Here is a 26,669-nt window from a genome sequence, read left to right as displayed (position 1 = left end):
AGGTTTTGCTAGAAAGCCCAGATTAGAATTTGACACATAGCCAGTCTGGTCTCAATATTGAGATCCTCTAGAGTGCTTGGATTACGGGAATGCACTACCAAAGTCACTTTATTTAAATTTCTGCCATGCCAGTGATCATACCCAGAGACTCACATATGCTAGACAAGTCTCATGCGACTGAGTTCCATCTTCCTCCTCTTTAGGCTATTGTATACACACACTTAAAACATTTAAAACTGTACATCTTGATCCATTTCGGTAACTCTATACAATATGTTTCTTTTCCTCTCTGGATGTATTTCTACTTTTGTCAAATGAGGAATGTTTAGAAAAGATTCTGTTCCAAGGGCTCTTCCAAAACAGCAAAGTGGGAGCTGAGTAAGAAAGGGAATGTGACAGGAGGCCTGGCTCTTCATGTAACACACCTAGGTGTTAAGATCCTACTGGGTAAAAGCATGTGTTTACACTAGAAAAAAGTTAGGGTATTTTGATTTTTGTTTGTTGGGTACTGAGGTTTTAACTCTATTCGAAGAAACCGCCTGAGGTTTTCATCTCGTAAGCACCTGCTTCCTGACGGGCCACATCAGGCTAATGGACAAGACCTATTCGTCATTTGAGATATGCCCACCCCCCCCAAATAACACCTATCCTGAATGTTGGTAATTTTTGGTATAGTAGGATGTGGATCTTTTCTGTTAGCTACATATTTACGCAGGTGGGTTCCCACAACCAAAGGAGAGGCACAAAGCAAATTCCAACTCTTATCTGACGCCTACCTTCCAAACCCCACCTCCCGCAAGCCTGGGCTGAACAAGTTCTGGGGCTCCCAAGGACACCTGTACGAGCGCGCATGCGCAAGCACGCGTGCGCTTTCGCAGAGTCCCGGCAGGGGGCAGAATCCCCTTATAGACGTTCTCACGCCCGGTTGTACAGTCACGTCGCAAAGCGGGTCTGCTTTACGGCACGGGGCTTCCGCCGCAAAGCGCCGCCGCCGCCGCGAAGTCCACGTGCGTGTGTTGACTTCCCGGTGGCACCGCGTTGTCGGCTCCAGGCGTCTTCGCCATGGGCAAACGCCGAAGCCGGAGCCAGAACCAGCTGCTCAGTACCCTGACGAAAAAGCAGAAGAAGCATCTTCGCGATTTCGGCGAGGAGCATCCCTTCTATGACCGGTAGGGAGGAGGGGCGTGGCGGGGCCTGCGGGGCGCCGCCAGCCCCGGGCTCGCGTGGCGGGTTTCCGCGGGGAGCCGGGGGTCCCTGCCGGGAGGACCCGCGCTCTGCGGGCCGGGGGGCGGGGCGGAGGACCCGCGCGATTGCGTGTGGATGCGGGTCTCAGGTCGCTTCTAGAATGGTTGGCCGAGCCCTTCAGTTACCTAAGCAGCCGGGGCCTCGGCCGGAGATGCCCGGATCCGTGGTGAGCGTCGTGGATCTCGGGGTCAGCCTCTGCGAGAGGCTTTATTTGCCGTCCCAGGCACGGCTCTAATCGAGACGCTGGTAGGAGAGCCGGCGTGGCGGCGGTGGAGCGCAGGAATTCCAGCTAGGAGCCGGGATTTCTAGGCCCGCCTGGGCTACCTAGCGAGACCCTGTCTCAAAGAAGAGAGGAAAGGGGCGGGTGAGGCCTAGGACTAAGGTTTGCTAGGTTGCAATCTTTTAGGTGAGAGTCAGTTACTGTGTCACCCGGTGTGTGTGTGTGTGTGTGTGTGTGTGTGTGTGTGTGTGTGTGTGTGTGTGTGTGTGTGTGTGTGTGTCAGTTACTGTGTCACCCGGTGTGTGTGTGTGTGTGTGTGTGTGTGTGTGTGTGTGTGTGTGTGTGTGTGTGTGTGTGGTGATGTCCTTAAACTAATTTGCAAGTTACTGACTTGACCGTTGGATTACTTGTTTCTTTTCAGAGTTTCCAGAAAGGAAGCAAAACCACAGATTTGTCACCTGGTAATGCTTTGTATCTCCTTTATACTAGTTGGAACTGGGTTGTTACCTTTATGTATAAAAAACAAAGCTTGAGTATGTCCAAACTTTTAGTACTACTGCTCAGTTTTATGTGCAGATGTCTATAAACATTCCATTGTGATAATACAGAAGCCAGAGCTGAAAACTACTCCCAAGATCTTAGACTGTTAGGGCCTGTCAGAGAGCTCTAGGTGCATTTTGCTTAGCATTTAAAAAAAAATGAAATAAAGCATAAAATGAACAAAGATCCCATTGTATTACAGAGAGAAGCTCCTCTTGTTCTTTTAAACACACAGACTAATGACTGAAACATAAGTCTCATTATGGCCTGAATCTTTATGTTTTAAAAGTCTGTTTTAGCCGGGTGCTGGCGCCTCACACCTGTAATCCTAGCTACTGACGATCCTGTTCAAAGCCAGCCCAGGCAGGAAAGTCAGGGAGACTCTTATCTCCAATAAACCACTCAGGAAACCAGAAGTGGCACTGTGACTCTAGTGGTAGAGTACTAGCCTTGAGCTGAAGAGCTGAGGGACAGCACCCAGGTTGAGTTCAAGCCCCACAACACCAAAAAGAAAAAAAAAAAGTGTTTTCTTCTCATGTAGACTGTTAGCATCCCAAAGATTTAAGATCTTCTAAAACTGTGACTTGATTCAACTGTTTTAAGTTAATTTAATTCTGGGCTTGGCTGAGTAGATGAGATGCCGCATAATCGCAGAACAACTTTTGTGTTTAAGGAAGTCTCAATGTTTTGTTCTGATTATAATCTTAGGGAGATAATAGGAAAAGTAGAGTTTTTTTCTTTTTTTAAAATTCCCATTTTCCTTTAAGCCAGAGAGCTCAGACACTTCAAATTCTGAAAGCGAATCCGACAGTGAACCAGAACAAGTTTCTGGATACCACAAACTGCTTGCTACATTAACAAATGCTTCTGAGGAAGAGGAGGAAGATGATGAAGAGGAGGAGGAAGAAGAGGAAGAAGAAGGTGTTGTAGATGAGACAGACATGAATGATGAAGATGATGGGAGTGATGTCAGTGTGGAAGAAGAAGCAGAGTCTGCTGAGATACAGGACAGTAAGTTTTGTTGTGGGTAATGGATACATTATCCATATTGGGTCATAGACACAGTGCCCAAGGGGTGAAGTGTCATGTGTTCCTTGAGTGATAACCTGCAGAGACAAAGCAGAAATTTAACCTTGTTTGGTTTGCTCATATTTTGAGAAGCTGCTGTGAATGAAGAGCATATATACCAGAAAATTGCAGAAATACTATTTGTGCAATTTTAGGGATTTGATTAGGTTCCCTGACACTCAGGAAGAACATAAGTCTAGCATCATGGTTTTCAGTATATTGAAGAGGTAATTACCTATCGCCTTGGGGTAACCAAGTTTGATGGAAGACAGACCAGAAATATGTAGAGGTATTGAAGCAGTAGATTTGTATCTGCATGGAACAACAGCTCGATAGACAGTGTTGAAGAGATGGCATACTGCCAAGGTGTTTAAGGAAGACTTTGGGGAAGATCTAGAATTAAAAGCTCAAAGGGACTCCATCTCACCCAGACTCACTGTCTTTAACAGTAGAATCAATTTCATTAATTATGTTTTACATACAATAAAATGTTTCTAACTTCATATGCTTTGATGAGTTTGGGCGAATTAATTCACCTATGCTATTACCATCCAAATAAGATGGAATATTTCCATTACCACCAAAATGTTCCACCTTATTCTTCTGCTCTTAGTTCTGCATCCCAGACATCAGACAACCTCAGTATGTTTGTTTATTTATTTATTTATTTAATGGGTTGTGGGGCTTGAACTCTGGGTCTGGGAACTTGTCTCAGCTCTTCAGCTCAAGGCTAGCGTTCGGCCATTTGAGCCACAGCACCACTTCTGGTTTTCTGAGTGGTTTATTGGAGATGAGAGTCTCATGGACTTTTGCTGCCCAGGCAGGCTTTGAACTGTGATCCTCAGATCTCAGCCTCCTGAGTAGCTAGGATTACAGGCGTGAGCCACTGGAGCCTGGCTTGTGTCTCAATATTATATGAATTCATGTAAGAATAATTATGCCTGTCGTTTGCTCACCATGTTGTGATTCATCTGTGTTCAAAGTCCAGAATGAATATACCTGGGTGACTTTTTACATCTTGCTATCTTAGTTTCTAATGTCTATTTTCCTTATATCAGCTTTTTCCCCCTCTCTGTTTTTTTATTTTGTGAAAATACTGTACAGAGGGGTTACAATTATATGGGCAAGATAATGAGTACATTTCTTATCAAGCATTGTAGCCTCCTCCTTTGTTTCCCCTTCCCATCCCTTCCCATCCTCCCCCCCCCACCCCCCCACCGAATCCTCCCCGCCCCTCTCTCTCCCCTCTATGTTTTAAGGTATGGCATCTCGTTCTTATTTTAACAAGTTAGTTTTTCTGGGATAAAAATTCATTGCCTTCAGTTTGGGTTTGGTTCTGAAAACTTTTTGTTGTGCATATTCTAAAAGTAGTATTTACTGCAGAATTTTAAGAGGTGCTGGTGGTTCACACTTATTGTAGCTACTCAGGAGGCTGATACTTGGATGGTTTTGATTCAAAGCCACCCTTGGTAGAGAAAGCCCAAGAGACTCCAATTAACTAGCAAGCAGGGCTGGAAGCATGGCTTAAATGGTAAAGTAAAAGCTATGCAAGCAAGCTGAGTGAGTGCAAGGCCCTAAATTCAAGCACCATTACTGACAAAAATACACACACACACACACACACACATTTAAAAGCCTTCATAACCTGTACCTCTACCACCCTGAGATGAACAATTTTTAACTTTACATCCATAACTTTCAACTTTTTGTGGATCTGTATATTGAGTACAACTATCTTTTTGAGAATTTATATTTTGCTGCTGGCAGGTGCAGTTACGTGGCTTGGATTCAGGGTTTGTGCCTTCTCAGTAGGTGCTATGCCACTTGAGCCATGTCTCCAGCTTTTTTGTATTAGTTATTTTTCAGAGAGAGGGTCTCAGGTTTTTGCCTCAGACACTGAATGATTCTCCTTATGCCTCCCAGGTGCTGGGATCACTGGCACATGAAATTATGCCCACCTTTCTTTCCCACCCGACCTCCTTTCCTTCCACCCCTTCCCCTCCTCTCTTTCCCTCAGCTTTTCAGCTCAAGGCTAGCGCTTTACCACTTAAGCCACAGCGCCACTTCTGGCTTTTTTTGCTTATGTGCTGTGGAATCGAACCCAGGGCCTCGTGCATGCAAGGCAAGCACTCTACCACTGAATCACCTTCCCAGATCCCCTAGCTTCTTTTTTTTTATGCCAGTCCTGGGGCTTGAACTCAGGGCCTGGGTGCTGTCCCTGAGCTTTTTTTTTTTTTTTTTGGGTCCGGTCGTGGGGCCTGAACTCTGGGCCTGGGCGCTGTCCCTCAGCTCTTCAGCTCAAGGCTAGCGCTCTACCACTTGAGCCACAGCGTCACTTCCGGCTTTTTTCTTTTTTGCTTATGTGGTGCTGAGGAATCGAACCCAGGGCCTCAGGCATGCAAGGCAAACGCTCTACCACTGAGCCACCTTCCCAGCCCTCCCTGAGCTTTTTTACTCAAGGATAATACTCTATTATTTGAGCCACAGCACTGCTTCTGGCTTTTGGGTAGTTCATTGGAAATAAGAATCTCACAGACTTTTCTGCCCAGGTTGCCTTCAAACTGAGATCCTCAGATATCAGCCCTTTTAGTAGTTAGGATTACAGGCGTGAGCTACCGGCACCTGGCTATTAACTTCTTAATTATACTGTACTCAGTTCCAAGTGATTCATTGTCTATTTATTAGTAGACATTAGTAGACATTTCCATCATAATGAGTACAGCTTTGAACATCATTTCAGATTCATCCTTGTGTACTATTTTAAAGGAAGTTACCAGAACTGGGTACATTAAAGTTCTCCAGAGAAACAGATCATATTTGTATGTGTGTGTAGAAGGATATGTGTTTGTATGTACAATAAATATTTTAAGGAATATGATTATGGAGGCTTGGCAGGTACCACATGAGGATGGCTAGCAGTCTTGAGGCTAAGGGAAGAGTCACATTTCAAGTCCATGGACAGCCATGTAGGCAGGCGGTCTCTGAGGAGCTGTCAAAGGTGTTTCTACCGACTGGTAGATCTCAAAAGACTGGTTGATCTCAAAAGAGATCAACCTTTTTTTGGTTCTGTTCAGAACCTCAGATTGAGTGAGGCCCACCCATATTATGGAGAGTAACATTTGCTTTACACAGAGTCTATATCAATTTATATATAAATCTCATCTAAAAACATTCTCACAGGACCATCTCCAATAATATTCAACCAAATATCCAAGCACTGTGACCCAGCTGTATTGCAGAATTAGCCATCCTCCTGAGTCAGTAATCAAGCTTAGTGTTGACATCTCAGCCTTCCACCTGAATTATTTAACGATTATTTAAAAATAAATAATGGGGATGACTGTCAATGTTGTAATAGTCTAGAGAGTTTCAGTTCATACGTCAAAAGAATCATAATTATGTTAATGAGTAATCCTTACAAAATATTTCTCAAAATTGTAGATGTGGCTGTATCTGGTAACCCCAAAGGAAAAGATGGAGGAGAGCCACCGGGGACATCACAGAAATCCCCAGAGGAGTTCACAGATGCAAAACACGAGTCGCTGTTCAGCCTGGAAACCAATTTTCTTGAGGAGCCAAGTGGAGACAGCTGTTCTCTGAAAGCATCAGAAGGTCAGAGCACAGCATGTGGGGTTTGAATTCACAAGTGCTTCATGGGGTTGTGCACTGATCTGTACATAGTCTCCAGTTCTGGGAGGAACAGCAGTAAAAACAGAGCTGGAAAGCTATACTTCTCAAAGGTACTTTAGGATTTTCAGTGATCAGCCAGTGTTGAGGACTGTGGAGTTCACAAGGTGAAATTACAATGTGTAGTGTCCTGAACTCCAGATGGGGAAGAAAGTGTCTTATGGTGCAAAACCAGGCGGTCGTGGAACCTGACCCCAGGGATCTTGCCATCTTCCAGATGAGATTCCGTGTGTGTGTGTGTGTGTGTGTGTGTGTGTGTGTGTGTGTGTGTGTGTGTGTGTGTGTGTGTGTGTGTGTGTGTGTGTGTGTGTGTGTGTGTGTGTGTGTGTGTGTGTGTGTGTGTGTGTGTGTGTGTGTGTTAGGAGTGGTGAGGAAGGGAGGATAGGAACTTACTTCAGCAAAGAATGATGAGGGTAGCTGACAGAATACACCCTGGGGATCTTGCCATCTTCCAGATGAGATTCCGTGTGTGTGTGTGTGTGTGTGTGTGTGTGTGTGTGTGTGTGTGTGTGTGTGTGTGTGTGTGTGTGTGTGTGTGTGTGTGTGTGTGTGTGTGTGTGTGTGTGTTAGGAGTGGTGAGGAAGGGAGGATAGGAACTTACTTCAGCAAAGAATGATGAGGGTAGCTGACAGAATACACCCTGGGAAATGTTTGTCAGGAGTCATTATATTCATACTAATTGAATGTGTAAAAGTAAAGTTGTCAATTTTGGTTAGAAGGCTTGAGAGACAGAAGAATTTGAGGACCATGTAGTTGGAAGTTGAAGTTACAACATACAGTGCCCTGAACTCCAGGTGGAGAAGTGTCTTCAAAAGGAAAGCTGGGAAGTAGGGTGATTGGAAATGCTTTAGGTAGACAAACCTGTTAGAATCTTTTTCAATTAAGCTTTGGACTGGCCTAGAATCTGGGGAAAGTGAATGGCAAGAAGGATGTGTTGACTCCTTGAAGAACAGCGTATTCATTCATAGGGGAAGACTAGGAATCCCCTGCCATTTGCACTGTGTGCTGACACTCTGTATTCTAAATTAGATCCATTTCTGCGACACATAAACAAAGAACTGAAAGAAAAAGAAGTTGAGGCTGTTGCCACAAATCCCAAAACTACCCACCAGCTAAAAGTAAGTGTTGCTTGGTTAGCCAGAGAGAGAGACAGAGAGAAGGAGGGAGGAGAGGAGGGAAGAAAGAGAGAATCTGAAACCAATAAAGTTGTATTATGGAGCATTTCAGGTTTTTGGATTGTTCATTTCCTTGAACTATTTGAGATAGATTCACAACTAAATTGTTCAGTTAGTGAGAAGTATTTGCTTCTCCGTTGTCATCACTGATACTGCTTATCAGGTTAGTCATCCTCTTATTGATGGACATTTTTCTTGAGGTATTAATTACAGATACATAGGTATAAGAAGTTATCCAGGGCTGGGAAGGTGGCTCAGTGGTAGAGTGCTTGCCTTGCATGCTTGAGGCCCTGAGTTCAATTCCTCAGCACCACATAAGCAGTGGCTCAAGTGGTAGAGCGCTAGCCTTGAGCTGAAGAGCTGAGGAACAGCACCCAGGCCCAGAGTTCAGGCCCTACGACCAGACTCCCTACCCAAAAAAAAAGTTTTCCAAAGGCATTTCTTGTACCCTTTACTCAGTTTCCCCCAATGGTATCATCTAACAGAAATATATCACAATAATAAAATGGACATTGATGCCATCTACTTGTCTTTTTCAGACTTCTCTGGTTTTTGTTTTTACTTTTTGTTGTTTTTGGCAGTGTTTGGATAGAATCTAGAAACTTGTGCTCTACTACTTTACTATATCATCAGTACCAGATTTCTCTAGTTTTGTTTGTATTCAACAGTATGTATTTAGTTCTGTACAGTTTTATCATGTTCAGGACTCTGTGTCTGCCAGCTCCATATGGATCCATTTCCCTCTTAAGACCACATCCACCTCTGCATACCTTTCCATGTCCTGGTAACCTACTAATCTGGTCTCTATTTCTATAAATTTATATCAAAAAATGTGAGGGGCTGGGAATGTGGCTCAGTGATAGAGTGCTTGCCTTGCATGCATGAAGTCCTGGGTTCCATTCCTCAGTACCACATACCCAGAAAAAGCTGGAAGTGGCGCTGTGACTCAAGTGGTAGAGCACTGGCCTTGAGCAAAAAGAAGCTCAGGGACAGTGCCTAGGCCCAGAGTTCAAGCCCCAGGACTGGCAAAAAAAACAAAAAAATGTTAGCTAAATGGAATCTTATAGGTTTTTTTTTTTGGGGGGGGGGTGTCTGGTCGTGGGGCCTGAACTCTGGGCCTGGGTGCTGTCCCTCAGCTCTTCAGCTCAAGGCTAACGCTCTACCACTTGAGCCACAATGCCACTTCCGGCTTTTTTCTTTTTGCTTATGTGGTGCTGAGGAATGGAACCCAGGGCCTCATGCATGCAAGGCAAGCAATCTACCACTGAGCCACCTTCCCAGCCCTCTTAGAACTTTTTGCGATGGGTTATTCACTGGGCCTTAATCCCTGGAGGGTTATCTAGATTTTTTACAGCTATCACTAGTTCATTTCTCTTTGTTACTAAAGTTAATCTACTTTTAGGTCAGCAATTTTATTGCTAAAGTGAAAAATTGCCCAAACTCATATCCTGAAAATTATTCTTGGGAAAAAAGGAAAAATTAAAAGGAAATTGTTTCATGGCCAGATAAATTTGGACAACTGGTATAAATAAAGCAGACAGTGTGCTTGATCTGTAACTCATCATAACCTTTAATACTTAGTGTATATTGCAAATCTACATAAGGAGGACTGGTTTCTATGAAAAACCAGGATGTAAAGTCACAAGCCTTGGGTTTTAAGCTCTCCACCTCCTTTGTAAACTTCATCTGGATCCCACCATTTTTTTTTTTGGCTGGTCATGGGGCCTGAACTCAGGGCCTGGGCGCTGTCCCTCAGCTCTTCAGCTCAAGGCTACCACTCTACCACTTGAGCCACAGCGCCACTTCTGGCTTTTTCTGCTTATATGGTGCTGAGGAATTGAACCCAGGGCCTCATGCATGCAGGGCAAGCACTCTACCACTGAGCTACCTTCCCAGCCCCTGGATCCCACCTTTTTCTTTTTCTTGAACTCTGGGCCTGAGCGCTTTCCCTCAGCTCTTCAGCTCAAGGCTAGCGCTCTACTACTTGAGCTACAGCACCGCATCCGGTTTTCTGGTGGTTTGAGATAAGAGTTTCACGGACTTTCCTGCCAGGGTTGGCTTTGAACCATGATCCTCAGATCTCAGCCTCCTGAGTAGGATTACAGGCATTAGCCACCGGCGCCCGGTGATCCCACCATTTTTTAAATGTAAAAACATAAATTACTTTTTTTTTGATCAGTACAAAGGCTTGAACTCAGGGCCTCAAAATTGCATGGTTTGCTTGATCAAGGCTGTCACTCTACCTCTTTTTTTTTACTCTTGAACCATGCCTCCACCCAGCTTTTTGCTCATTAATTGAGATGGAGTCTAGACAACTTTTCTGCATGGGCTGGTCAAGCTACAGTTCTTCGAATCTCAGCTTCCTGAGTACATAGTATTATACGCATGACTTTCAATTACATTCTTTATTTACAGTTCTTTGCATTTTCGGAAGCATCAAACTTGTTTAAAGTTTTGATATTCAATTGTTCTGCGGTATATAAGTTAAAAAGCATTTAATTTCTAGCACTTCTTTGAACTCAGCTCTTCCTATACTGGACCAAGAGTATCATAACATGTACTTCACAGTTTGTAGAGGATTAAATGAGATGATCTTTAAATCATAGAAGTTCTTGGTATATTATAAAGTACTGTGTACATGTTGGTATGTTACCCGTTTGTAACTTAGCTCCTGATCTGTCTTCCCTAGTGGCCCATCCTGGGCCAGCTTGTCTTTTCATCCAAGTTTCAGAAGTTGGAAACATTTAAACCTCCAAAGGATATTGACTTACAATCACTTCATCTCCAAAAGCCTCTGGAATCCACCTGGACCAAGACCAATAGTCAGTTCCTGTCTGGCTCTCCAAAATCCAATGGTTCCTTCACCCCCCTCCAGAAAGAGCTCTTCTTAATTATGAATTCTTACCGGGACCTGTTCTACCCAGAGAGGACGGCTCTGAAGAATGGGGAAGAGATCCGTCACGTGTACTGCTTGCATGCAATCAATCATGTCCTCAAAGCCAATGCCCAGGTGCTAGGCAACAACAGCAGACGCCGAAGCCAGAAACTTGGGGTGGGCGATGATGATGACTTCAGAGACCAAGGGCTAACAAGGCCCAAGGTGAGTGGCAGCAGGGAAGCTTTATCCTCAAGAAGGCGGCTACAAGGTGCTGGCCCTTGGCACACACGTGAGTGATCATTGACTGGAATAATGGAAAGGACCCAAAAGTAAGCACTTGGAGTAGGCTGTGTAATAGCAGAGAAGTGCAGTTTCTGACAGTGCAAACTAAAGAGATACTTCAGGTCTCTCTCTCTCTCTCTCTCTCTCTCTCTCTCTCTCTCTCTCTCTCTCTCTCTCTCTCTCGCTCTCTCTCTCTCTCTCTCTCTCTCTCTCTCTCTCTCTCTCTCTCTCTCTCTCTCTCTCTCAAGTAATTGTACAAAGGAGTTACTATCTAACAAAGCAGTTTATGAATACAATATCTTTTTTCTTTTGTCGGTGTGTGGCTTGAACTCAGCCTGGGCACTGTTGCTCAGCTCTTCAGCTCAAGGCCAGTGCTCTACCACAATGCCATTTTTGGTTTTCTGAGTGGTTTATTGGAGATAAGAGTCACAGACTTTTCTGCCGGGGCTGGCTTTAAACCATGATCCTCAGATCTCAGCCTTGTTGCTATTCCTTCCCAGGATGCTCTTTTAAACATAAACTCAGAACATCCATAAAGAGCACCCCATTGCAGATCTCTTCCTTACAATTTTCAGACCTTAATGTAACTTTTTATAGTCTCTGTATATCATAGCTGTGGGCAGAGACCCAAATTCACAGACAGCCCTACTAGGGGAGTAGCAGTAGCAGACTTCGGACTAGAATCAAGGATTCTCTCACCATCTAAACTGCTACATGGGCTTTGAAGCTTTAGTAGAAAAGCCTCTGTCCACATTTTTTCATGGTGCTGTGGAGCTAGACTTGTTAATCGATGCCTTAGTCTGTATCGGTCCACACTGGAAAAGACTCTTCTTTTAGATTTTCTCATTGAGCTTAATAGGATTCTGGGATTTAAATATTGATGTGGCTCTTAGAGACTTAGTCAAACTCTTTGTTGATTAGCCGGGGAAAAGAGCCCTCCCTGTAATTTAATATTAGAGCTGGGATAGTAATCCAGCTCTCTTAAATCTTGACATCCAATCTTGCAATGCCTCAGTGAATCATTCCTTTGGATGATTGATTGCTTTTCAAGGGAGCTACTACAGAGTCTTAAACGTCAGATTTACAAGGCCTTCTGTTTGTATTTAGTGGCATTTCATAGATAAATAAGAGGCAGAATATACATGAAGCTCATTTATTATGGTGAATGACATGATTTTACTGGGTTTATGTCCATTGATAGGATTGTGAACAATAAGATAGTTAGAAGTCAACCATTTCTTAACCATCTTTTGGCTTTGTTCTTGCCAGTAACTAAAAAGTAACTATAAAAAATGCCTGCCAGGCACTGTAGGATTGTGGTTCAAAGCCAGCCCAAGTAGAAAAGTCTATAAGATTCATAGCTCCAATTAATCTAAAAAAAAAAAGCCCAATGTAGAGTTGTGACTCAAGTAATAGAGTGCAAACCGTGAGCAGAAAACCTCAGGAACAGCACCCAGGCCCCGTGTTCAAGCCTCAGGACCAGTACAAAAAAACCCAAAAACTTGAGGAAAACAATCCTGTTTTTTCCATTGAATGATGGTCTGTTTCAGAAGTGATTCACCCTCAGTAATTCACACCTGTAATCCTAGCTACTCAGGCGGCTGAGATCTGAGGATCACCATTCAAAGTCAGCCTGGGCAAGAAAGTCCATGAGACTCTTATATACAATTAACTACCAGAGAACCGGAAGTGGCGCTGTGGCTCCAGTGATAGAGTGCTAGCCTTGAGCTGAAGAGCTGAGGGACGGTGCCAGGGCCCAGAGTTCAAGCCCCACAACCGGAAAAAAAAGTAGTGACACAAACATGGTCCCTGGCCAGGGTCTGCTCCCGTGCCCAGGATTTTGGCGTTCCACTTCCTTCTCTTTACCCACACCAAGACTGCCATGGCCCTCTCCGCAGGTGCTGATTGTGGTGCCTTTCCGGGAAGCTGCCTTGCGGGTGGTGCAGCTGTTCATCAGCCTCCTTGAGGGCGACAGCAAGAAGAAAATAATCGTAAGCAATAAGAAAAGGTTTCAGGGGGAATACGGATCCGATCCTGAGGAGAGACCACCCAACCTGAAGAGACCTGAGGATTATGAAGCTGTGTTTGTGGGCAATATCGATGACCACTTCAGGATTGGTAATTTCTTCTTGTTCAAAACTCAGTCCCAAGCTGGAGCTGGAGCTGGAGCTGGAGCTGGAGCTTGGAAGCTTAGAAATTGGCATTCCCCCACTGGATCTCTGCCTCAGCTTCCAAAGAGAATCAGTATACATTTGAGATGTCCTTAGCCAGAAGAGAGAGTCTTGTCTTGGCCCATGTGGCACACATGTAAGACAAGAGGCTGGGAAAGGTCCTGGTGTTGCTGTCATTGCTGTCTGTACTAAGTGAAACTTGAGCAGGGTTTAGTGAGTTACAAGGGAGGGTAATCAGAATAGGGAAAAGTTTCCGGCAGGAAACCACAGAGGTAGATGGGTGGCAGTGTCCAGACAAATTAGAATTCACACAGTCTTCAGTGTGGCTGAACTACTTAAAGCACTTTGGTGTATTTGCCTAATATTCAGGCAAGAGATGTGGGCTGGTAATAGAAATTTTTCTGTCAAGAAGATAGCACACAGGGTGAGCCATGGCCAATGAATGAATTACTCAAAAGCTTGATAAGACAGAACTGATGCTGGTGGCTCACACTTATAATCGTAGCTATTCATGAGGCTGAGATCTGAGGATTGCAATTTGAAGTCAGCCTGGAAAGAAAAGACCCTTATCTACAATAAAGTACTTAAAAAAGCCAGAAGTGGCACTGTGGCTGAAGTGGTAGAGTGCTAGCCTTAAGCACAGAGAAGCTCCAGGATAGCACCCAAGCCCTGAGTTCAAGCTACAGGACCAGCGAAAGAGAGAGAGAGAGAAAACTATGTCTATATAAAAGAAGTATTTGGATCTTGAATGATAGATAAGGATCAGGTCAGTGATTAACAGTAAGTGTGGAAGTCCTGGAGGCCATTATCAAGAAAGAGCATTTCTGAACAGGTGTGTTTAAGATGTATCTGCATTCTTGACACTGCTTGAAAAAAAGTGCCCATCAAATTGGTAACTGAGGGCTAGTGGTGACCTTAGCAAAGGTCATTTCAATGGAGTCATGACATTTAGACCACATAGCAATGGACTGAAAAGTGAAGCTTACTGTAGAGAAAATTCTCTGGAGATGTTGACTTGAAGGAACAGAAGAGAAAGTAGGAGTTTGGAGAAGCTAGGGATACAAAGGAAAGATTGTTGTTACTAGTATTAAAGCGCTTTGAGCACAGCTGTATGTAAGGGGAACACCGATGTGGGAGGCTAGGAGGAGAGAAGGTTCTGGCCTCCTGGTGACTAATGAGGAGATATGTCCTTGGTGTTTTCTCTAGGTGTGGCAATTCTTCAGAGAAGCATCCGACTCTATGCCCCTTTTTACTCCTCTGACATCCTCATTGCTTCCCCTCTTGGCTTAAGGACCATCATTGGTGGAGAAGGAGAGAAGAAAAGAGATTTTGACTTTTTGTCATCTATTGAGCTTCTCATCATTGATCAAGCTGACATTTACCTGATGCAGAACTGGGAGCATGTCCTGGTAATGCAGATCTTTCACATTTAGAGGGACACTAATTTTTGTTGTTTTGTTTTTATTGTAGTGATACTGGGATTTTTGAGCTAAGGGCTTTGTACTTATTAGGCTGGCATTCTACCTCTAGAGTTGTGGGCAACCTAGAATTCACACAACCCCAGCCCAGAGGAATATTATCTTTATGTAGAGTGATGAGAAATTCAGAGGTTTCAGTCTATAAGGATTAAGTCCAGAATACAACTTAATTTGGAGACAGAGATACTCCACCATTTTCTGATTTTGTCTTCTTTTCCACCCACAGTAGAAGGAATCATTGCTTAGTCAATTTTTCTATGAAGAAATGAAAAACTTCTTGTCAGTGCTTCCAGATTTTAAAAAGATTTCCTTAAAAGTCTCTTCGCCAAGAGAGGAGAGATGCGAGAAGAAAAATCCTCTCAAGAAGCATCTTTACCTATTAATTCATTATATAATCTATACTAATTCTCTTCTGATGGCTTAAAAAGTTTTAAGATTTTTAGCAGTCTTTATCCTCCTGGCATATGTGTGCTGTAGGTTTGGCTCATTCTCCACATACTCTTCCTTGAAATTTCCTGACCATAGAACAAGGATTATTTTTTTAAAGTAGATGGGAATTCACCTCTACTGTACTCTAAGATCTGCAGCTGCCTTTTTTTCTTTTCCATTCACTTATTGTCATTTTTTTTAAGTTTAATTTTTTTGAGTTAACATTTATAATATGAGGGGGTTTCATTGGGAGAATTCCATATATGCACATAATACAATTTGAACAAATTCACACTCTCCACCATATTCCTATTCCTCTCTTCTCTTTTTCTAACACCATTTGATGGGTTTCATTATGATACATATATATATGTGTGTGTGTGTGTGTTCATTATGATACATATATGTATATATGCACACATACATATATATGTTACATCCTTAGATTCTCTTCATCCCTCAGCATCCCATCCTTTCCCCCTCTTTGTTCCCCCTGATCTCTTCCAGACAGTGGGTCTCACTTGTATATCATGTTGTATTTCTATTAAAGTTATTATCATCATTTTAAATCTTAATTCTACAAACGAAGTAGAGTATGAGATATTTGATGTATTTGGCTTATCTCACTCAATGTTTTCTAGATTGTTCTATTTTCTTGCAAATGATGTAATTTCGTTTTTCTTTATGGTTGGGTAATCCATGATGTATGTGTGCATAGTTTTCTTTATTCATTGGTAGTTGAGCACTTCGGCAGATTTCACAGATCAGTCATAAATGGAGCTGCAATAACAGGGTTATGCAGCTATCTGTCTTGTATATTGATTTACTTTCCTTTGTATGTATGCCCAAGCAGGACCTAGAGCTTGAAGAAAGTTGGGATATTTGAAGGGAATAAAATAAGGAATAAACTGAATGCTCAATACCCTCCAGTGTATATTACCTGAAGAAGATGTAAATTAAAAGTCACATTGATGATTGTGATATTCCTTCATTTGAGGAAAGGTGGATTAGTTGTTCTGAGCTCTTGAGAACCAGGTCATTGAGGGAGAGCTCTGTTTTCCATCTTATTTCTTTCCTGTCCGAGTCTATAGTTAAGGAGCCTATCAAGTGGCCAGGGTAGCATTTTAGAAATTCCTTATAACAGGAATATTCCAATTGGTGGTGTTCTGTTTTGTAAAGGTCTAGGAACTGGCCAGTTTCAGCTTCTTGTTTGAGTATTCCTCTTACGGTAGGCAAGTCACTCGCCCATCTGAGCTCAGTTTTTTTGCTATAATTTGGGAGATGTTAGTACAAGCTCCATGGAGTTAACAGATGACAGTCTTGTAACATGCTTAGTGGTTCCCAGCACATAAATGCTCTATACACATTAACCGAGGTATTATTTTTACTCCAAGCATCTGATGAATCACATGAACCTACTGCCCTTGGACTCCCATGGCGTAGACTTTTCTCGGGTGCGAATGTGGAGCCTCAATAATTGGTCTAAATACTATCGTCAGACACTGCTGTTTGGGGCCTTGCAGGATGCCCAGGTCAACTCACTGTTCAGCATGCACTGCATCAATTTACAAGGCCAGGTGGGTTCCCTCCTATGTCCTCTGGATCTTCCTGAAGTGTTGGTGGATGCCTGGGAGTGAAAAGGACACAATGGGGTGGCTTGCCTCCTGAAGTTCTTGTGGACTCTTGGCAGGTGGCAGTGAGGAACGTCCCGATGACAGGCTCCATCAGCCATGTGCTGGTGCAGCTTCCCCATGTCTTCCAGAGGATGGAAACTGAAAACCTCGCTTCAGTGATTGATGCCAGGTGACCGACCTCCCATTGGGCCCTTTGGGGGTCTTTAAGGAGATTTTGCTTTGGTGTTCGAAGTCACTTTGATTCATTTATGTTTACCAAATGAGATTAGGTAATTGAGATCAGCCATGCTGTTTGACCTAGGAAGCCCAGAGAGGTGGTGATTTGGCCTGGCTCTTGTGGCTGCCTTGTGACAGGGTTGGCACGATCAGTCAGGGCTCCTCCTTTATATGAAATTGAGTCACTCTGTGCCACAGAATGGTCCATATCAGTAGCTTAATTATGTGCTCTTTAGGCAGAACTAATTTTCTAATTCTGTATTTATTTCCATTCTTTCCTCATTGTGTTTAGAGGATGGTAGCCTAACAGTTCTTAGCAAATGGTAGATGTTCCAGGATTAGTAATTGAGTGACTAAATGATCAGTATGCTTCCTAGAATAGTTATTCGGATACAATGGCATTGTATCCATTATTTTTTTTAATAGTGAATAGTATTGTCAGTTAATTTTTTAATGTACTTACCAAGTCTTATCACTATATAATCTCCGTGAAAGGAGGTAAGTCACACTAATCTCAGTGGAGGTAATCTCTTAATGTGATTTTGTCCACTTAGTGGACACTGTAGACTCTGCTCTAAATCATTACCTTTGTCCTTTGCCTTTTCAATCAGGTTTAACTTTTTCATAAGTAAGATTTTGCCTCAGTACCGAGATGCCGTCATGTCCCACACACTCATCTATGTCCCTTCCTACTTTGACTTTGTGCGTCTCCGGAATTACTTCAAGAAGGAGGAACTGAACTTCACCCACATCTGTGAATACACCCAGAAGTCTGGTGTCTCCAGGGCCAGACATTTCTTTCTTCAAGGAGAAAAGCAGTTTCTACTCCTGACAGAACGCTTTCATTTCTACAAAAGGTAAAATAGTGCCTGGCTCTGGCCTTCTCTCTGAAGGGGCAAAGCAGTGCGAGTCACAGCCTGCTTCTGCACCCAGGAAAGTTGTGTGGTGTGCTGGCAAGTCATCCTGACATCCTCTGCTACTCTGGCAGAGAAGACAGGGGGGTTAGGGCTGCACAGACTCTTCTCAATGCCCAGAGAGTATCTTTGGTTGGCTGGTGATTTCCTTCCCAGATAGACTTTGTTGAGAATATTCTTTTTTTTTTTCTTTTTTTTGTCAGTCGGGGGTTTGAACTCTGGGCCTGGGCACTATCCCTCAGCTCTTCAGCTCAAGGCTAGCACTCTACCACTTGAGCCACAGCACCACTTCCAGTTTTCTGGAGATAATACTCTCACGGACTTTGCTGCACTGGCTGGCTTTGAACCACAATCCTCAGATGTCAGCCTCCTGAGTAGCTAGGATTACAGGCATGAGCCACCAGCACCCGGCTGTTGAGAATATTCTAGAAGGCAAAGCATAACCTGTGAATAGATGTGGAGTGTGGCTATGCCCCAGTAGATGTGACAAAATGTATGTCGGGGAGGACCTGATCCAAGCATAGACACAGGCATGTGTAGTCTGGGCAGTTCAGCGCCAGGATTCAGAAAGTGGCAGTGGTTCTGAGTTGGTGTGCACCGGTGACCTTATTGGGAGCCAGGACTCTGGGTCTCCTCTGGTTGACCGAGGAAAGGAATGTTCAGAGTTGTGTAATGAAGATTCCCCACCCATTGACTTTGACCAGATACGTTGATTGGGCTTTTTGTTAATTGTTTTTTCTTAATTCCAAGTAGCTGGCTAGAGATACTAGCTTTCTTACTGTTGAGGAAACTTGGAGCCTTCCTGGCCCCAGAGCTCTATTTATTGTTTTGCAAAGGCTTTTTCTGTTACCAAATAGAAAAAGTGGTTTTTCTACCTTTACCTATCAAGATAAAAACTGCATTCTTCTTTTTTTCTTCCTTTCTGATTTCAAAAAGATATCAGGTGAATTTAACTTCTCAAGTTACAGTTTAACATACAAATGAGGAATGCATTTTCTCTGAGACTCCCATGCACATTTTAGACGTCTTCTATTAGATTATGTGCCTCCGTTTGCTCTGATAGTGAAATAGTGCTTTGCAGCCTTGTTCATTTTTCCAAGAAGATGAGGGATGAGTCCCAGCAGCTTGTTTGGGCACAGGAGGGCTGGCATGACCTTACCTCCTTAGATATTCTGCTCACCAGCTCATGTGAATGGAAAGTTGAGAAAGGACTCAGTTTATGTCTCACCAGTTCCATCCTTGGCAAACCAGGTTGTTTGGACCAAGAGTCCTAATGACTGCCATGCATCATTATTTGCTTAGTTCTAGTAAGTTGTCGTATCTGAATTTTAGGGGATAGTTAAAAGCCCTTGGCTTCCATTAGCTTGACAAGTGAAAGCAAGCCCTTGGAATGACATGAATGGGTTTGGAGAACTTCCCAGTGTGATTATCTGTAGGAAGTGTGAATTAAGCTGGACTGAGAATTGCTCTAAAATATTTCAGCAGTTTTGTAAAGAGAGACCTTGTTGTCAAAGGAGCTTTTGAAGACAAGACAGTCTCCTATCTTACACTGTTTATTTACAAATCATATTGTCCTCAAAGTTACTATAAAGACAGATCTCAGCATGTCATTTGCTTTTCCTTATTCCCTGGACCAAGTTAATGGGTGTTTTCCTGTTTGTTTTCTTTTTAAACAACTCCCCCCCCCCCATAGTATTGGGATTTGAACTTAGGACCTTGCACTTGCTAGGTAGACACTTTACCACCTGAGCCGTATGCCAGCACTGAGGATTTCTTTTGCTGCAAATGAATGAAGCACAACTTCAGATTTCCATATGGTCTTTAGTTTTAGGTTTTGTCACAGGGGTGGTTATATCTGTGATGAAGGGTCCCTGGAGACTTGAAGCATATATGAAAGAGGAGGAAGACAGATGGAAGGAATGCAGGGGAAGGAGACTCAAGATAGAATCAGCACTGGCTGCCCCCCCTGAACAGGCCTTAGTCATAGTCTCTTTCCTGAAGATACCTAGTTTCCATTATGGCCAAATGGGGAACTGAAGGTCTAGATTGCTTATTTGTGTTCTCCCCCCCCCCGCCCCTGCTTCCCTTCTTCCTGTCACCCCTCTTCCTCTTTCCCTCCCTCTTTCCCTCTCCCTCTCTCTGTCCTCCTCCTTCTCTTCTTTTCCTTTTCCATCCCTCCTTTCCTTTTCTCTCTTTTAACTTTCTTAGTAGAAAGTGTAATGGTCTTCTTTTATTTTTACTGAGTATAAGGTAGTACATAATAATGGTGGAGAATTTGGAAAAATGCAGGTTAAAAAGAGGAAAATGTAATCTCACTGCCCAGAGTAAATATTCTTTGGTATACTTTTTTGTCTTTTTCTTATGTGAAAAATACGTGTACATTCATGTGCATGTAGACACAAATTTCCATGAATTAAAAAAAAACACCAGGGGGCTGGGAAGGTGGCTCAGTGGTAGAGCGCTTGCCTTGCATGCCTGAGGCCCTGGGTTCGATTCCCCAGCACCACATAAGCAAAAAGAAAAAAAAAGCCAGAAGTGGCGCTGTGGCTCAAATGGTAGAGCGCTAGCCTTGAGCTGAAGAGCTGAGGGACAGCGCCCAGGCCCAGAGTTCAGGACCCCCCCCCAAAAAAAAATACCAGCTGGGAAGGTGGCTCAGTGGTAGAGTGCTTGCCTCCCATGCATGAGGCCCTGGGTTTGATTCCTCAGCACCACATAAGCAGAAAAGGCCAGATGTGGTGCTGTGGCTCAAGAGGTAGAGTGCTAGTCTTCAGCTGAAGAGCTGAGGGACAGTGCCCAGACCTAGAGTTCAAGCCCCATGACTGACCCCCTCCCCTCAAAAAAAAAACCCCACCAAAATTGGTATGTGTGTATGTGCATGCATGCATGTGTATCTGGGTCTGGGGATTGAACTGAGGGTCTTGTATTTACAAGGCAAGACTACCACTTCAGCCATACTTTCAGGTCTTTTGCAGAAGGTAAAGGTATTTTTATGTCTAGGTTAGCCTCAGACCAGACCATGATGTTCCTTCTTCACAGGCCTCCCAGCTGGGATAACAAGTATGAACCGTTATGCTCATCTTGATTGTGTTTTTGCCTAGGCTGGCCTCACATAGGGATCTCTTATCTCTGCTTCCCAGACAGCTAGGGTTGAGCTTTTCCCCCACTTTATATCTTATGGCAAATGTTTTATGTGCTACTTGAAAAAGAAATTCTGGCTGGGCAAGGTGGCTCATTTCCTTAATCTCAGCTACTCTGGAGATGGAGATCAGAGATTAGTCTCCAGTCCTGGCAAAAAGTTAGCTAGATCTCAGTAAGTCAGGTAAGGTGGTGCACACATGCCATCCCAGCCATGCAAGAGGCGTAGGTAGGAGGGGTGCCGTTTGAGACCAGTTCCAGACAAAAATTTGTGACCTTACTCGAAAAATAAAGCAAATAATGAGCTTGGACATGGCTTTAATTGTTAAGAATACCTACTTAAAAAGTGCCCTGAGTTCAAACCCATATTAAAATAACACGAGTTGTTGCTGGGCACAGTGACTCACACCTATAATCCTAGTTACCCAGGAAGCTGAGATCTGAGAATGGTGGTTTGAAGCCAGCTCAAGCAGGAAAGTCCCTGGGACTCATCTCCAAGTAACCACCAAAGAACCAGACATGGCGCGGTGGCTCAAAAGGGAGAGCACCAGCCTTGAGCGAAGAAAAGCTAAGGGAGAGCACCTAGCCCCCAAGTTCACACTCCGCTACTAGCACAGGCAGACAAAAAACGTTACATTGGAAATTTCAAGACACCTCACCCCTGAATATTTCAGCATCTTAGCTTCTGAAAACCACAACTTAGGTAATCACCACTTGCTACTACCAGACTCCTCTATCCATGGTATGTATTTGAATTCTTCTAGCCATCTCCCAAATACAGCTTTCCCCTTAATCTAGAATCCAGTTAAGGATCATTTGTTGTGCCTGGTCCACTTATTTCTTTGCTGTTGAAGTCTAGCTCAGTTTCAGCCAGGGCAGTTTGCTCTGCAGGACATTTGACATTATCTGGAGATGTTTGGGATTGTCACAACTTGAGGTTTATTCTGGTGGCTGCTGTAATGAGTTGGATCCACAGACACCATTAAAGCCTGGCAGGATTCAAGACAGCCAGCCTCACACCAAAGTGTCCGAGTTTTGAAGTCAAGAAACTGATCTAGAGTAATCCAGGGTCCAGTCTAGTTTTCTGTAGAATGTTTCACAACTTGGGTTTATCTAGTTTTTTTGTTTTTGTTTTGGTGAAAGTAGGGATTGAATTTAGTACTTTGAGCTTGCCAGGCAGGTGCTCTACCACTTGAACCATGCCTCTAGCCTTTTTTGTTTTAGTTATTTTGAAATAGGGTCTTACATTTTGGTCAGCAAGGAATATCTTGATCCTCCTATGTATGTTTCTCGTGTAGCTATTAGGACCACATCCACTTTTTTTTAATGGATTGAAATGAGGTATTGCTAACATTTTGCCCTGGCTGGCCTTGAACCACAGTCCTCCCAAACTTTTGTCTCCTCAGTAGCTGGGGTTCCATGTGTGAGCCACTATACACAACACCCTGAGGAGCTTTTATCCAAAACCCAGGTCATATCTCAGTGTCAATTAGGTTACCATATCAAGGGATGGTGGCTACAAATAAATACTGAAAAATGATTTAACAGTTTTAGCATGCATCAGTTTGGGAACTATGAGTGTGGATTAAATTGAATATAAAGATTAAGGCAAATACCAATGGCTCATGCTACTTTGGAGGCTGAAAACTGAAAGACTGAGGTTCAAGGCCAGCCTGGAAAGAAAACTTTGCAAGACCCCCTCTCAATCCATAGCCAGGCTGGGCACAGTGGTACATGCCTATCATCCCAAAGTATATAGAGAGCTGAGACTGGGAGATTGATTGGGAGGATCACAGTGCCTAGCCAACTCAGGTAGAAGAGTCTGAGAAACTGTCTTTAGTGAAGGAAGCTGGATGCAATAACCGTGCATGCCTGCGATGCCGGCGACAGTGGGTAGGGGTGCTTGCCTGTGATGATGCAGTATTGTGTTCTCTTCTTTTGCTTATTTGAGACAGGGTGTCACTAGGTAGCCCAGGCTGGCCTCACACTCATGATCCTCCTGTCTCAGCCTCCTAGTGCTGGGATTACTGGTGTGTGTCACTGTGGCTGGCCATGGAGTGTTATTCTCCAGTTTTGTACATATTTGGCCTCAGTGTTTGTTGTGATAGCTAGTAGAGTAGGACTGTCTCCATGCATAGAATTCCTTCTTTATGGGAAGGCAGTGTGGAAAGGTAAACAATAGAGTGAATTGCAATGGCAGTTTGAAAGATGATGTTCTCCAGGGAGATCTGGATGAGCCATGAGATAAAAAGACAAGAAAAAGTTAACCTCTGAATGAAATGAAATTCCCTGAGAGGGTAACACTGATGGTGTAGGAAAGACTGACTTTACTAGAAAAAAGATCAGAACCTTATCGATATAATCTGACCTTGACTGCAGCCATGCGGTGAGTCCCTAGGGTCCCCCCCCCCCATACCTCACTACAGCCGGGAAGGAGGTGGAAGTGCAGAAAGCTGTGGAAACTTAATTGCTTCCTCCTGATGCCTAATGGGACCTCAGGCAGGATCTTGATGAACTTGAGACATCTGCCACTGAGTTAACATTTCTGCACAGTGACAAGAAAAGACTAATGGGAGCACATTTAACAATTTGTGCTGTTTGTTTTATGTGCTGGGTCTGACCTCATCTCCATTACGGAACATTCTATCTCAAAGCCTGATGATGTTGATAATAAAATTAAGTTGTAAGTGCCCAGTTTCCTGTGTCAGGATTTTAATCTTTGTCTGCTACCTTCTTCTTTACTCAGCCTTTGCAAGAGTAGGTTTGAGAAATATACATGTGTTTATTTTATCATTAATTTTGGTGTGCGTGTGTGCACCTGTGTGCTTGTGTACCTGCCTTCCAGCCAGTACTGGAGCTTGAACTCAGGACTTTGTGCTCTCACTTAACTTTTTTTCACTCATTGCTGGTCCTCTTACCACTTGAGCCATACTTCCAAGTCTAATTGGAAATGAGAGTCTTGCAGACTTTACTGACTTGGCTGTCTCTGAACCAGGAGCCTCACATCTCAGCCTCCTGAGTAGCCAGGATTACAGGGGTGAGCTTTTCTCATTATCTTCGGTCAAGCATTAGGAATTCAAGTATGTATAAACCCTCTGGCTCTAATTAGGATAGCCTTTGCTTTGTGTGATGTGTATTATGTTATTTTCCTCTTGTGGCATGACTATGAGTGTGAACTCTGGTCCTGTAAAAATCTTGGGTAGCTTTTCAGGGACTTGTTCCTCAGGTAGACATAGCCTATCTCTGTTCCATTCTGACAGGTATACCATAAAAGGCATCAGGAACCTGATATTCTACGAACTGCCGACATATCCTCACTTCTACAGCGAAATCTGTAACATGCTGAGAGCCACCAACAGAGGAGAGGAGGCCACGTGGACCTGTACTGTCCTCTACTCCAAGTACGACGCGCAGAGGTTAGCAGCTGTGGTCGGCGTGGAGCGGGCAGCCCAGATGCTGCAGTCCCAGAAGAACGTCCACCTCTTCATTACTGGAGAAAAATGAGAGTTTGTCAGACTGGATGAGGTATTGAGTGGGACGCATTGGCCTTGTGCCCCTGGGCCATTTCTGAGGATTCCTCCCTCAGGAAGGATGGCCACAGGGATGAGCTCTCTGTCGTGCCCTGTTACCTGATGCTTGTGTGTTTTCAGGTCCTGTCCCCGGGAACTTCACTGTCAACCAAACTTTGTTCAATCTCAGCGTTCAGAGTCCCTAACTTCTACTTTTTTTTTTTTTCTAATTATGATTTTTTGCTTCTAATTTATTTCACTTGGAAAATTCTTTCAGATCTGCCTGTTTGTTTTGGCACTTTCTTAAAAGTAAAGCATCCACGTCACAGCTTGTGAATCTTGGTGAGAAATTGGAACACTTTCTCATTGCTGTGTGTCATCTTCGTTTTCGATGGCAGATTGTGGAAAACTGCTATTTTTCCCCAGCCAAACTTTTAAAAAAATCTTATATAAATATTCACTTTAATTCAACCTAGAAAAGTACATTCATTCACTGATCTTTTAAGAAACTGATTAAAATATTTAATTTAGTTCAAATATATAAAGTAACAACACGGCATCCAGAGGAGCTAGGATTACAGATGTGAGCCACAATCACCAACATTGAAGTGTTTTCAAATGGATTTTTTTTTTTTTTTTTGTCCAGTCGTGGGGCCTGAACTCTGGGCCTGGGCGCTGTCCCTCAGCATTTCAGCTCAAGGCTAGCACTCTACCACTTGAGACACGGTGCCAATTCCGGCTTTTTTTTCTGCTTATGTGGTGCTGAGGAATTGAACCCAGGGCCTCATGCATGCAAGGCAAGCGCTCTACCACTGAGCCACCTTCCCAGCCCTCAAATGGATTTTTTAACAGATAGCTAACCTGAACTGTTTGAGTGAGTAGGCTGTCGGCCCAGTTGGCCTGTTATTCCCAGACTCCCTTTGCTGGGGTTTGAACTTAGTGCTTTGAACTTGCTGGGCAGGCTCTCTCATCATTAAGCCTTAGCCTTTTTTTTTTTTTTTGCATAGGGTATAATTCTTGCCCAACCTTGGATCCACTTCTCCTACATATGCCTCGCTGAGGTGACAGGCATGCACAGTACGCCTAGCCTGTTTTGTTGTCAGAGTCTCAGTAACTGTGAGTAGCCCGGGTTACGATAGGCACTAGTCACTGTCCCTGGACCCACCCCAGATTATTCTTTCTGTGTATACTTCTCCAAACAAAGGACCAGATCCTGTGTAACCACAAAACTACCAGACACACAAGGAAATTATCCTTGATATATTATGGCTGCCTACAACAAAGCCATTGAGGTTTTGCCAGATGGGCCAGTCATATCCTTGCTGGCTGGAGGGTGCAGTTCAGTTTCCGCTGCCTCTACTTGTTTGGTCTAGTGTCCATTCTGAAATAGAACCTCGTTTGTTCTTGGTTTTCTTGACCTTGACATTTGCAGGGATGACGTTTGGATAGGCTTAGATGAGGTGACACATCTCTAGCAGGAGCAACAGAGAAGCCCTGTGGATCCTCACGGCTCCACACCCCATCACTTGCCCCATTACTGACACTTAACAATGATTTGTCAAACATGCCATTGGGCAGCCATTTCCTGTAGAGCTACCATGTATTTATATCAGGGTGGATATAGCTTCTTTTTTATTTAATCGGTTACAGTCTGTTGCTGTTATTTTTATTGATTATTTTTGGTGGCACTGGGATTTGAACTCGGGGCATTGCACTTGCCAGGCCTAGCCTTGTGTTTACTTGGTATCTGATATTGCCAGTGGAAACGCCTCAAAGCTGGATTGTGTGTCCTCTAAAGGTGGCACCCTTTTACTTGGGCATTGCTGTGTTTTCTGACAAAAAGACCTGCTGTTTTTCTCCACGCCAGCCCTGTGTTCCCCTTCCCCCTAGGGCTTTGCGCATGCTAGGCAAGTATTCTACCACTGAGCTATAGCCCCAGCTCTCTTTTTTGTGCCAGTCCTGGAGCTTGAACTCCGGGCCTGGGCACTGTCCTGAGTGTTTTAGTTTAAAAATGCTAGTGTTCTACCACTTGAGCCACAGCTCTGTTTCCAGCTTTTTAGTGGTTAATTGGAGACAATAGTCTCACAG

The 26,669-nt window shown here is 43.7% G+C and overlaps 1 protein-coding gene across 3 annotated transcripts; it reads left to right on the top strand.

Moving 5' to 3' along the window:
* The first annotated feature begins 1,001 nt into the window (after window positions 1-1,001).
* Utp25 (UTP25 small subunit processome component) lies at window positions 1,002-24,909 on the top strand. Of its 3 annotated transcripts, XM_070041574.1 has the most exons (13): window positions 1,002-1,169; window positions 1,887-1,926; window positions 2,773-3,016; window positions 6,515-6,685; window positions 7,790-7,878; window positions 10,625-11,035; window positions 12,994-13,213; window positions 14,473-14,675; window positions 16,568-16,750; window positions 16,864-16,976; window positions 17,635-17,880; window positions 24,333-24,597; window positions 24,723-24,909. In XM_070041574.1, the coding sequence occupies exons 1-12, from the start codon at window positions 1,063-1,065 to the stop codon at window positions 24,574-24,576; spliced, it is 2,271 nt and encodes a 756-aa protein (XP_069897675.1). In that variant the 5' UTR covers window positions 1,002-1,062; the 3' UTR covers window positions 24,577-24,597; window positions 24,723-24,909. The 3 variants fall into 3 exon arrangements, with proteins under 3 accessions (XP_069897675.1, XP_069897674.1, XP_069897677.1); XM_070041573.1 differs by having other exon boundaries at window positions 24,333-24,909; XM_070041576.1 differs by lacking the exon at window positions 1,002-1,169 and adding an exon at window positions 1,382-1,411 and having other exon boundaries at window positions 2,777-3,016; window positions 24,333-24,909.
* The last annotated feature ends 1,760 nt before the right edge of the window (window positions 24,910-26,669 follow it).

This window comes from Dipodomys merriami, unplaced genomic scaffold (genome assembly GCF_024711535.1).
Source record: "Dipodomys merriami isolate MVZ:Mamm:240054 unplaced genomic scaffold, mDipMer1.0.p SCAF_31, whole genome shotgun sequence".
NCBI lineage: Eukaryota > Metazoa > Chordata > Mammalia > Rodentia > Heteromyidae > Dipodomys > Dipodomys merriami.
This window is presented reverse-complemented; position numbering and strand designations above follow the sequence as displayed.